Genomic DNA, 13,124 nt, shown 5'->3' on the forward strand with positions numbered 1-13,124 from the left:
TCAGCTACTGAGGAAGCAGCCACGTTTGTGCCACTTGCGGTCACGGATGCGCCGGACGGACTGGATTTGGGGTTGATTGGCATCCCATTCATTCCAATGGCGGTACTCTCCCCGCTCAAAGACATATTGGCGCCCCCGGTAGCCAGGAAATTCATAACCTACCCACCTGTTGGGGATAGAAGAGACAGAAATTGGCATTAGTCCTATGAGGAGAGGGCCAGGCTTGGACTAAAAGGCAAGTTGGGAAAGGAAAATGCTTGAAATTCCAGGTAAAATGGTGGCAAGTTGATGCCGGTATGCCTGGAGTCAGGAAAACCCGAGTTCAAATCCAGCCTCAGACACTTACTATTATGTGACCCTGGGCAATTCCCCTTTGTCTACCTCAGTTTTCCCAACTGTAAAATGCACCCTCCTCCTAAAGTTATTGTGAGGATCAAATGAGATAATATTTGTAAAGTACTTAGCACATAGTAGGTTGCTTATTAAATGCTTGCTTTCTTTCCCTGGAGTAGAGAGTGCTAGAATCAGGAATACTCGAGTTCAAATCCAGCGTCAGACATTGAGTAGCTGTGTGACCCTGGGCAAGTCACTTAACCTCTGCTTGCCTCAGTTTCCTCATTTATAACATAAGAGTCACAATAGCACCCTACCTACAGGGCTATCGTGAAGAGCAAATGAGATGGTATTTGTAAGACACTTTGCAAATTTTAAGGCATCGTTTAAAAGCCAGCTATTACTGTTATCATCTACCCTCCACTATATGCCCTCCATCAGCCTTTATAGACATGTGCGGCTCATAGCTAATGGCGCGTTACGGCTCACAAAGCATTCTGCTCTGTCACAGCTCCATGAGGTGGGCAGGGGCTAGTGTCATTAACTCCATCTAAGCGTGAAGAAGGATCAGAATCTGCAGGAGGTTACATCCAGCCAAGTAGGAGGAAGCCGAAAGCGTGGGAAGCTCTCTAGGGTCAAAGGCTGGGGATGGAGAAGAAAGGAGGGAGGAAGCGGAGGGCACGGCTCGGTACTTACGTTCCATTGATGACTCTGACACTGGCCACCCGATCCTGGAAGCCGTGAGCCCAGAGACTGGGAACGTCATCATCCACAATCTCCATCTTGCGGCCGCCGTACCCTGGATTCTCGAACAGGTGGATTTTGTGCTCTGGGCTGTCCTAGAAGGAGGCCTCAGAACAATCAATCAAGCCATCTCCGATCCCACCATCCTTCCACGCTCCCATAACCCACTACCACTGCCAAAATGGAACCGAAATAGACAGGGGGACAAGGAATCAGCTACAGCTCTCTGCTTAGAGACCGTTAAACCTAGAAGGTCCATTGTGCACACTGCTACCCAAGTAATCTTCTTAATGCATCTTTATGGCTGTGTCATTCCTGTCCTCAAAAACTTTCAGTGCCTACTGAAAAATGTATAATCTCCCCACTCGAGCTGCACTGACCTACTTCATAATCATCCTAATTACTGACATCTCTATAGTACCTACTCTATGTGCCAGACACTAGGCTAAGCATTTTACAACAGCTCTGCGAGGGAGGTGGTTTTCATTATCTCCATTTTACAGATAAGAAAATCAAGGCAAACAGAGGTTAAGTGACTTGCCCAGGGTCACACAGCTGGTAAGTGTCTGAGGCTAGTTTTGAACTCAGGTCTTTCTGACTCCAGGTCTGGCATGCTATCCACTTCACAAAGATATCTCCAGATATCTTTGCACTGGTTGCCCCCCATGTGTACAACATCCTCCCTCCCTTCTTTGCCCTCCTGGCTTCCCTGGTTTCCTTCAATACCCAACGTGAATCCTGCTGTCTTCAAGGCTACCACTCACTGCCTCTACCTTCCCTCCTAAGCCCACCCTCCACTCACACTGTATATAGCTTGTTGGCCCATAAATGCTTCCATATGGTCTGATTTACTAGAATGTGGGTCCACTATGGGATGGAGCTGTGGGCTTTGCCCTTCTTTGAGTCCCCAGTACCTGCACACAGTAGGTACTTAATAAGTACTTGCAGCTTAATTAAGTCCAGCCCTCCCCAATCCAGCTCCTCATCATCGAATTCTATTCCCCTTTATATAATCTGTGTCCTAGCCAAACTGGAATGTTCTCTACTCCCCCATGTTTGAAAGAGGCTCCCTCTCTTCCAGGCCAGCTTAGATATCACTTCCTCCAGTAAGCCCCCCTCCTTCCACCCCCCTTCTCATTTCCATCACCCCTTCTCAAATGCCTTGGAAGACTTCACCTTCTCACCATCTGTCTCATATCAGAGTTTTGTCACACCCCTTCCTAACAGGCCACAAGCTTCTGGGGTCATTTTTCCATCTTTGTAGCCCTAGACTGAGCACAAGGGGGAGCTTGATGAAACCCTGTCCTCAGAGATATGAGAAGATACCTTCACTCACTCTTTTCAAGAGGTGTGTGTAGACCATTACACACAGATTATACATATATATATATAAAATTTGTTGATTACTTTCTCATCTCACTTTTTTAATGATTATTTCTCTTACAAAGTATGGCTTTCTGGAAAGGAGAAGGAAAAGGGATACACAGAGAAATCTTAGGTGATGTTGAAACAAAAGATCATAGGGGCAGCCAGGTGGCACAGTGGATAGAGCCCTGGAGTCAGGAAGACTTGAGGTCAAATTCAGCCTCAGATGTTTACTAGCCGTGTGACCCTGGGGAAGTCACTTAACTCCAACTTCCTCAAAAAACAAACAAAAAGATCTTTTAAAATTTATTTTAAAGTAAACTAGGAGTTACGATATTGTCCATTCCTTCTTGAAAAAGCAAACAAAAATAAATGTTTGTCGAACTGAGCTGAATTGAGCCAATTGACAGATGGAGGAAGTCAGAAAATGCCCACCCAGGACTGACAATCTTCCTAAACCACGGGTAGGGTTTCTCCATCTCTTAAGCTGGGCCTCTAAGTATCCTGGAGAGGGACTCCATTGAACATGATTAAGTCCGTAACGACCTTGGCCTTGTCATAGTTCCATCCAGCCTGGCTCACGACCTTCCCTGTCCTTTCCAGAATTCCCCAAGTGGGGAGACCCAGCCCCCAGTCCCATTGGGAGGAGGAAGCCCATACTCACAATGTGCAGGGGCCGAAGGGAGAGGAGGCTGTCACTGTGATGACTGTTGGACCAGGCATCCCACCTGGGGTAATCCCCCTTTTCGAGGACAAACTGTTCTCCCCTGAAGGCGCAGCGTTCAAATGCCAACCATCTGGAATAAGAAAGCCAGCCCTGATCTCAGCTGGAAAAGGCCAAGAAGCTGGTTGGGCAGCATGAGGCCAGGGAGAGAGGGTGGAGACTGGGCGGGACCCTGTGAAAAGGCAACTGTTCAACCAGGGGACGGATGGAGAGATGTGACCTACGACTTTGGCCAAGCTCTCACAACGCAGGCTCCACTCACACCCAAAAACTTCAAAATACCACAGAAGTAAATGGTGCGAGCCAGAAGAGATCCCTAGACACCAATGAGTCTGATCCCTTATTTACAAATGGAGAAACTGAAGCTGAGGCAGGGTCAGAGGTTTTAGAACAAAATGGGTACTCAGATGACAGATTATTAGAAAGAATACAGAATGTTAGGATTGGGAGGGTCCTTAGAACAGAGAATAACAGGGCAGGGCTGGACTTAGAACACAAAATGTCAGAGCTGGGAGAACCCTTAGAATATAGAATGTCAGAGCTGGAAGGGACCTTAGAACAGAGAAAGTCAGAACAGGGCTGGATGTTAGAACACAGAATGTCAGAGCTGGGGAAGGGACCTTAGGCCACAGAATGTCAGAGCTGGGAGGGGCCTCAGAACAGGGAATATCAGAGCTGAGAGGGCCTTTAGAACAGGGAATGTCAGAGCAGGGCTGGACATTAGAACACAGAATGTCAGAGCTGGGGAAGGGATCTTAGGATAGAATGTCAGAGCTGGGAGGGCCTTTAAAACAGGGAATGTCGGAGCTGAGAAGGTCCCTGGAACACAGAGAATCAGAGCTACAAGGAAGCCCAGGAATCATCTATTACAATCTCCCCATTTTACAGGTAACAAAACTGAAGTCCAGATAGGTGTGAATGCTTGCTCGCCATCACACAGCTAGCAGTGACCAGAGTCAGAATTCCAAACTGACCCTCAGACTTCCAGTGCAGTGCTTGACCTCAGGTCAGCCGGTAGGTGGTTGGTACTGGGGCTTCCTTTGTCTGGCCACTCGGGCTCTTTGTACACTGCACCCCAGCAACACTCCCCCTAACCCTCCCACCCCCAGCCCTCTTTGTACACGCAGCACTTACGGGCCAGATTCCACCTGGATGGAGCCCACCTTCTCCAGCAGACTTTCAGTCAAGTTGGGGCACTCAGTGGAGAAGTCACACTTCTTTCCCTGAAAGTTTTCCAGCTCATAGACCGAGACCTGGAACAAGCAGTGTACCATGAGCACCCCCAAACAAGGCCCTTGTGACTCTGTGGCTTTCTCCAAGTTTGTGTTCTCCCCCACCCTGACTAGATCTTTGCTTCTCAGAAACACCAGATGAATCCTGTAGCACTCAGGCAGGCACCGGGAAGAGAAGGCTCACACTTCCCTCTGCTGGCCAAGCCAATCTGGCTCAGCTGGGCTCTCTAGGCTTTGTGCCACCAGTGGGCCCAACTGCCTGAGCTGCCCTGGGCAAGATATCTAAGGGAATAGTCCTCAGACATGGCCCCTCAATGGAACCTAGGATCTGCCCTCTTGTGCCAGACTGGCTTACTTGATTAAAATCATAGTCTTAGAGCTGGAAGGGCCCTTAGAACAGGGGATGTCAGAGTTGGGAGGGACCTTAGAACAGAGGATGTCAGAGCTGGGAGGGGCCTTAGAACAGGGAATGTCAGAGCTGGGAGGGGTCTTACAACAGGGGATGTCAGGGCTGGGAGGGGGCTTAGAACAGGGAATGTTAGAGCTGGGGGGGGGGGCCTCAGAACAGGGAATGTCAGAGCTGCAAGGGACCTTAGAACAGAGAATATAAAAATTAAGGCTCAGGTTGTAGCAGGGATAGACCCCAAGTTTTCACCCCATCTGGCTGCATGTCTGTGGCCTGAGTGGTTCTCTCCCCTCCCCACCCCCAGTGGCTGTAGGCATTGACCACAGCCTTTTGTCCTTTCTCCTCGCTCAGCAGAGGAAAGGACCAATCTAAGCCCGAGGATGCCCACCCTCCCATGAGCCCCACATTGTACCTTGAAAGGTCCCCCCAAGCCTCCATGGCTTTTCCCAGCAGCCGCCTGCTCTGGGACACTTTGTTGCTCCATCATCTAAACACAAAGATGTCTAGATGCCAAAAAAAAAAAAAAGGTTGCTAACTTAGAGTCCTAGCTAGGTCATTTTGAGGCAAGGGACGAACCTGACTGACTGGGAATTGGGGAAAGTCCCTCAAATTCACATTCTGTGAAAGATTTTCAGTTTTTCACTTAGAAGGGGAAAAGCCACTTCCCACCCAGTCATACCCAAAGGCAGCAATCCACACACATGGAATTTTAAATGCAGGTGCCACACAGAGATGCGGGCAGACACATGCCCAGATGCCGTGACCCACATGCACTCGGACATAGTCATGCACATGGTGGTGCATATGGCCACTCTCACAGACACAATTATGGGAAGTCTGAAGACTGGGTTACTCGTGATGGTGAAAGCCCAAGAGAAAACTGGACTTTGTGGTGAGAGTCAATCTCCCCATTCATCGGTCTCTGGGACTGGCCCAGCTCCCAGCTGGAATTCAGGGCCCCAGAATGAAATGTTTCACTTTCCCAGACTTTCCCAGTGGCAAAGTGGGGTCACAGATGGCTTCAGCCTTAAATAACCGCAGAAATTGGGTCACTGCTCCCCCCCTCCCCACCAAACCAGAAGAGGCTGCCACAGGCTCAAGGCAAATGAAGCCTCTCCAAAGAAGACAATCCCTGCCAAGATCTCAGGGTTGCAGACCATTGCTCTTCTCTTGGTAACCACCCTCCTCCCCCAATATAAACCGGGTTTCCAGGCTCTGGCCTTGGGAAAGGGACCAATGGCCTTCCCAGGTCCTCCCACCCAGCATTAGCCCCCAAAATGAATCTGAAAGCCTGAGGAGGAATTGATCCTCAGACCCTTAAATTAACACTCCCCCCAAGAGATATCGCACCACCCGTCCTCCCTCCCTAGCCTTAACCTAGCCTCTGTTACCTCTTAGAGGGAAAATGGAGCAGCAGGGATGGGGCTGGATCTCCCCCAGGCCTCTATTTATGGCAGCTTTATGACCAAGCCAGCACATTCTCCCCTGCTGCGCCAGCAGCTCTGTCCACCAAATTCCCTCCATCTGACTTCACTTGAATAGAAGGGGCCCAGGTGCCGGCATATGGGAGTCCTCCTCTCCACCATCTCTGGCCGGCCGATGCATAGCAGTGGGGATCACTCTCCCTTCCCAACCCCCGCTGTCTCACTCCATCAGCATTATTTCAGGAAGAGGGGCAGAGAGGGGCATTGGGGTGAAGGAAACCGTGAATGAGGGGTAATGGAGAATCCCCAACCATGGCAGAGAGGGAAACTCCACAAGCTCCCGAGGGCCAGAACAAAGCTGGGAGGGTGGAGGGGAGGGTGAGACCACATTCATAGGGTCATAGATGTAGAATTGGAAAGGGCCTAAGAGGTCACTTAGTGTAGCTCCTTCATTTTTTATTAATTAATTAATTAATTTTTAGATTTAGTTTGCAACATTCAGTTCCTCAAGTTTTTGAGTTTCAGATTTTCTCCCCCTCCCTTTCCTTCCCCCTCCCCACCCAAGATGGCAGGCAATCCAACATAGGTTCTACATACACCTTCACACTAAACATATTTTCATAATAATCAAGTTATAAAGAAAAACGATAACCAATGGAATGAACCACGGTAACTCCATTTTACAATTGGAGAAACTGAGGCACATATTAAGTGACTTGCCCAGGACCACACAGCAAATAAGTGTCTAAAGCAGGATTCAAACCCAGATCCTGCTGAATCCAGGTCCTGTGCTCTAGACACTACCCCATGCTGCCTCTATGGATCGTGGGGTCAAAGTTTGTTTGGAGCATGGAACTCATTTTCTCACAGAAACGCTATACACAGTGGGTAGGTCCAAGGCTAGAACACCAAAGCTAGATTTTCATTCTCATGTAGCTGAATTGGGGTGCCAGGACTGCCAGAGAACACATTCCAAGCTTGGGTGTCTCCCAGATGCTCTCTAAGTTGTGAACCATAGAACACCAAGATCCCAGGAGAACAATGGCCAGGGACCAATATGTGCATGGGAAGCAATGTAAATGACCTCCCCAGGCACACGTGGGACTAGAAAGGAAGCAAGAAAGGAAATAAGCATTTATGAAGCACCTACTGTGTACCAGGCACTGTGCTAAGCTCTTTACAAACAGGATCTCATTACAACAATCCTGGGAGGGAGGGGCTATTATCACCCCCATTTAAGGATGAGGAAATTGAAACTGAGAGGGATAAGGTGAAGGACCTTGCCCCAGAGTCACTCAGTATATGTCTGAGGCAGGATTCGACCTTAGGTCTCCCAGCTTCCAAGTCCAACGCTCTACGTACTGAGTCACCTCTGCTATCCAGAATATAGGAATGTTATCGATACTACAGAAAGTAACAGGGACAAAAAGGTGTCTCTGGTACATCTGAGAGAGATCATTCGGAGAGAGTAAACCAGGAAAAAGCTGATTCAAAAGGGAAGCTGGGGCTAGGTGGGAGCTAGAGAAAAGCTTAGGAGAAGATTTCACTAGATCAGCTCAACCTAACTTAGCTCCCAGAATGCTCCTGGTCCAGAGCACAGAACCGTCGATTTGGAATTGGGTCTTGGAGGCTGAGTCCAGTGCCTTCTTTTTGTAGATCAGAACACTGAGGCCCAGAGCTGTCAAGAGACTCGTCCAAGGTCTCACAGCCAGCCAGTATCAGAGGCAGATTTGAACCTTGGTCTTCCAGTGAGCTGTAGGACAGTGGATAGAACAAAGGCCCTGTTTTCAAGGACCTTAGAACTCAATTGTTGAAAGGGACAAATACACAACAATTAGAATACGAGGCCCAGGGATATGGGTGCAAAAAGGAACAGCCTGGGCAAGCAGGCAGGAGAAATTGTTTAAAGGGAGATGGTTGGGGCAGCGAGGTGGCGCAGCGAGCAGAGCACTGGCCCTGGAGTCAGGAGGACCTGAGTTTAAATCCGGCTTCAGACACTTGACACAGACAGAGACACTTACTAGCTGTGTGACCCTGGGCAAGTCACTTAACCCTAATTGCCCTCCCTTCCCCCCTCTAAAAGAAATAAAAGGAGATGGTTTCCAAGTGTGGGAAAGGCAGGAAAGCTCAGAAACAGCTTCATGGAGAACGGCCAGTGAGTCGGAGCTCTTCAGCAAGAAGGGACAGGAGGAGGTGATGGCGGTGTCTTCTCCATCCAAAAGAACTGGGTAAATCAAGTCACAGAGAGAGGAGGGGTCAAGATAAGGACAGGCCAGCCTAGCTCGGCCGGAATGTGAATGAGGGGTAAGTGTGAGGAGCCTTGAATGTCAAAATAATGATACTAACGGCTGACATTCCTATGGCTCTTTAAGGTTTGCAACATAATAATGATGATAGGGCAGCTAGATGGTTCAGTGGCTAGAGCTTGGGCCGAAGATCAGGAAGACCTGGGTTCAAACCCAGCCTCAGACACTTCCTAGCTGTGTGACCCTGGGGAAGTCACTTCACCCTGTGTGCCTCAGTTTCCTCATCTGTAAAAAGGGCTGCAGAAGGAAATGGCAAAACAGTTCAGCGTCTCTGCCAAGAAAACCCCAAGTGGGGTCACGGAGAGTCAGACACAGAAACGACAAAGTGCTTTACCAATGTCCCCTTTTATCCTCCCGAGGATCCTGGCAGGTAGATGGGAGGGAGATGATTACCTACATTTTACAGATGAGGAAACTGAGGGTGAGAAGGGTTAAGTGATTTGGCCAGGTTTCCCGTAGCGAGTAAGTCAAAGAAAGATTGTCTACCAAGAGCTGCATGACTCCCGTTTAAACCGTCTATCCGCTGCGCCATCTAGTGGCTAGAGCATCACTTATGCACACCGTCTCCTTTGCTGGGTTTGCACCCGCATTCAGAAGGTCATGGGGGAAGTCACTGGAAGCTGGGTCCAGGAGGACCCCAAAGAGCCCAGCTTCTCTAAAGATCAAGGCAGCTGGTACAAGAAAGTAGTGAAGCCAGAACTAGGATCTGGGAAGACTACTTGAGACTTCTCCAGGTAGCCAAGGAAAGCTCCACAGGAGCAGAAAAAAACAAGAAATAAAAAAACTTCAGGTTTCTGGCAGAGCCAGAAGGACCTGCGTACAGATGGTACTCACGTAGGTACATGGAGATATCTGGGGGACTCAGGGAAAGAACCAGAGACTGGGAGAGCTAAAGGGGGCTTTGAGAATTTAAGGGAGCTGAAATTTAGCAATCTGACGCTGTCTTATCTGATTCAATTTTTATCCATGTTTCCCCACAAATTTTCCATTTGTGATCCACCCTCCTCAACATTCTGGAAGCCTTCCTTTGCTTCCTTTGGTCTCTTGGACAAACTATTATAGGATCATAGTCTAAGAGTGGGGAGCATCTCCCATCCCAATGAATCACAGAAAGCCCAGACATTGGACAGATTGAAATTAATGCATTGAATGCATGTATGAAATTTAAACTAGATGTGAATAAGTCCTTAACCAACCTGAAAGAATCACAGTGGCTCTTATAAAGACAGATGATGCCACATAGGAAATATCTCGTGATTGGCAGGAGTATGGGTCGTGTCTTTTGGGTGACTTATCAGTCATTGCCTGGAAGAGGGCCAAATTTGGGAGCTAAGGATTCCAGGCTTCTGAGAGGAGATTGCTCTTAGGGGTAGGAGACAAAGTGCCTCTCTTTCTTCTCCCCCTTCCAATTGACTGTATTATTGGAAAGCTGGCTAATAGGAGACAATGCATCCTGCTAGGAGTAGAGAGAAGCATGATGAGAACCAAAAGCTCTCCCCAAAAGAGAAAACTGAGTCTGTAGAGATCAGATTGATCAGGTTACAGTCTTGGGACTTCAAAAGATTAGAAGGTCCTGTGGGTATTGGGAGCAGAGTTCCCAGAGCAGTATGATTTATGGCTGGAGTGCGTCTTGTTAATGGAACAATAAGGAAGCCAGTGTCAATGAAATGAAGTGTACATGGTGGGGGGATTATCAGGTGTAAGAAGACCAACTAGACACATGGAAGAAAGGTAGCTTTGGAATTCTACAACAGCAACAACCCTTAGCATCTAGAAGAAAGCTACTCCTAACGGAACCTTCCTTCATGAGCACTCCACAAAGGGAGAAAAGGACTTCCATTAGCTAGGAACTGTGAGTGACCCCTTGAGCAAATGAGTCTCCTATGAGGATGCTTCACTACTTTTTTTTTACTATAGATTTGGGCCCACTCTTCCGTGGGATCTTGTGTGTGCAAGGAGCAAGTATGACCCTCTTTTAGGAAGGGAGGAGGGGTTGTTTTTGTAACAACTGTCCTTGTTATACTTATTTAATAAATACCCTTTCTAGAAGCAAATTAAGTTTGGCTGAGAATCAATGCTAAGAACATTGGTGGGGGCTCATGAGCAACAGTACCAGAAAGTTCAACCACCTTGGGCTTAACCTAAGAAGACAAGCAGTCAGCCGTCCTCTGGGGTTCTACTCCAACAATTTGGGTTCATGTTAAAGGATTAGCCCTGGATGGAGTGCTAGAACTAGGATTATAGGTCCTAGCTGAAAGGGACCTCAGAGGCTATCTGATGAAACTCCCACCTCATCTTAAAGGTGAGGAAGCTCAAGCACCGAGGTGAAGTCACTTGCTCAGGGCATACAGCTAGTGTTGGAAGTGGGATGTCAATCAACTTCTAACTTCAGTCGGTCAGTCAATAAGCATTTATTAAGTGCCTGCTGTGTGCCAAGCACTACTGTGCTCTTTTTTTCAGGTCCTAATTGACCTTGTGATGATGGAACTGTTGGAGGAGGAGAATTGTATTTTTCTTGGCTTAAGATGAGAAATGCCATTTTAGAAAAAGCCTCCATTTCGATTTAAATGACCAGTCACATCTAATACCTATGTTGTTCCTTCCTTGGACAAGAACAACCAAAAGACAGTTTGCCTTGTACTAGACCCCTGAAGCAGGCCTAGCAGGTTAGGAAGTCTTTGTCAACCCTCCCTTGGAACACTACGATCTCAGTGACTGTCTGGTTATGAATCCGAAATGATGATGTCTTTTCTAAGTACCTGGTGGAAAATGGCTCATATTCAGAAGTCCACTTGCCTCATAGGATTCTTTTCTGCCAAGCTCTAGCTTGGAAGTATGGATGAAATAAAGCCTTTTACTGACTTGAACTCAATTTTAAGCAATAAGTTTTCTTCCCATGTTTTTTTGGGCAATGTCTTGCTCACTGTTCAAGGAGGAGGCAGAAAGGTGTGTCCAGAATGGGGTTCATCCTCTCCTTCAGGAGAGGAAACTTTCCTTCTGAAAGATAGCTGGGGGCAAGGGAGTGGGAAGAGGCACCAAGGTCAAGTCAATCTGGCTGACTTTTCACAGAAGAGGGAGATTAAAATTACTCAACAGTACTGATGCTTCTGAAATGCTGCTGTGAAGCCTGGACACGGAGACAGGAAGATTTGGGTTTGAGTTCTAGCATCACCACTTTCTAAATGGGTGACTTTGGGAAGAGTTGTTACCTCTCTTCATGCCCTTTTCTATAAAGAATAACCCTTATCCCACATTATAGGTGGCTATGAGACAAGTCCTCATAAAGCATTATAGAAACAATTACTCATATTTCTAGAAGACATGGGCTGGATTTGTAATTTTGTGGGCACAGGGAACTCCCAGACAGTGAGACAAATGATTATTAATAACCAATGATTTGGGGAGATCCAAAGTGTCCCCTTTTTCTAAAGTTTGCATTTCAAAGCTGAGTCTCTGAAGGACATTGCTAATAATGAAATTGAATTAATACTCTCCTCAATCTTGGTCAGACCCCACTCAACTTTACAAGGAATTTAATCTAAGTGGGGAAGCCTTACACAAGTTTGGGTGGACACAAATTCTTTGATTAGATTGCCCCAACCTGGACAATTCAGAAGTAGATGACAGGAACAAAGTTACATGAGGGGGCTCCCAGTCCCTCATTAGAATAGGTTCTCCTCTCATATTCTCTCACCTCTCATAATATTCTCTCTCTCTGTCTCTCTCTCTCTCCCTCCCCCTCTCCTCCCCTCTATTTTCTAATTCTAATTTTCTAATTCTAACCAATCAGAGTTGATTGCCACCCTCAGGAACACCCAGTCTTCCAAGGGCATCTAAACAGCTCACCGTCGGGAACCTTTGGTATTCAAGAATGTCACTGACCTTTTTATTAATAAAATGCCAGCATTATTAATAAAATTATTAGTTACCCGGAAATTATGTCTCTTGAACTTTTTAAATGTCACATGAGGAAATTCCCTCTCCTGATGCAGGCTGGTTCCTTCTAAAGTAAGAATTCTTAAATTGGGGTCCAGGAAATTCATTTTTTAAAACTGTATTTCAATCTAATTGGTTTTCTTTGTGTTCCCATGTATTTTATCTTAGGAGGTGAAAGCCATCATTCTAAGAAGGCATCCACAGGCTCCAACAAGCCTGCTGGAGAGGTCCGTGAGGTTAAGCTTTGCCTTCTACCTTTGAGTTGCCTAAAGCAGGAATATCAAACCCAAATATTAATGGGGGTCACTTAGAAAACCACATATTAACATTACCCACATTTTATTGTATTTTTGTTAAATTTACATTTTAGTGTTTGACACCTCTGGCCTAGATCACTTCTTCCCATATTTATATATACATACATACATACATACGTATACGTATGTGTGTGTATACACACACACACACCAGACCTGTGGTTTCATTGACTTGCCCAGGGTCACTCAGCCAGTATGGTTGGACTTTGAGGCTGGCTCTCTATCCACTCCTACTAAGCGCAGGAGCTGGGATTTCAAACTAGGTCTTTCTGATTCCAGGTCCAAAATTCTAGTTCATTTCAGTTGCGTCGGACTCTTCGTGACCCCATTTGGGGTT

At 47.1% G+C, this 13,124-nt stretch overlaps 1 protein-coding gene across 1 annotated transcript; it reads right to left on the minus strand.

Moving 5' to 3' along the window:
• On the minus strand, window positions 1–5,291 carry CRYBB3 (crystallin beta B3). The gene is made up of 5 exons (XM_036741401.1): window positions 5,217–5,291; window positions 4,301–4,419; window positions 3,107–3,239; window positions 1,030–1,172; window positions 1–166 (listed from the first exon to the last, which is right to left on the minus strand). Exons 1-5 carry the CDS (start codon window positions 5,289–5,291, stop codon window positions 1–3), a joined length of 636 nt encoding a protein of 211 aa, XP_036597296.1.
• Window positions 5,292–13,124: the final 7,833 nt, after the last annotated feature.

The sequence above is a fragment of the Trichosurus vulpecula genome, chromosome 1, assembly GCF_011100635.1.
Source record: "Trichosurus vulpecula isolate mTriVul1 chromosome 1, mTriVul1.pri, whole genome shotgun sequence".
NCBI classification, from domain to species: domain Eukaryota; kingdom Metazoa; phylum Chordata; class Mammalia; order Diprotodontia; family Phalangeridae; genus Trichosurus; species Trichosurus vulpecula.

Coding starts and splice junctions, on each gene's coding strand:
- CRYBB3 (XM_036741401.1), bottom strand. CDS start 5,291: ATGATGGAGCAACAAAGTGTCCCAGAGCAGGCGGCTGCTGGGAAAAGC. Junction 3,240..4,300: donor ATCCAGGTGGAATCTGGCCC/GTAAGTGCTGCG, acceptor TTCTTATTCCAG/ATGGTTGGCATTTGAACGCT. Junction 167..1,029: donor GTCAGAGTCATCAATGGAAC/GTAAGTACCGAG, acceptor TATCCCCAACAG/GTGGGTAGGTTATGAATTTC.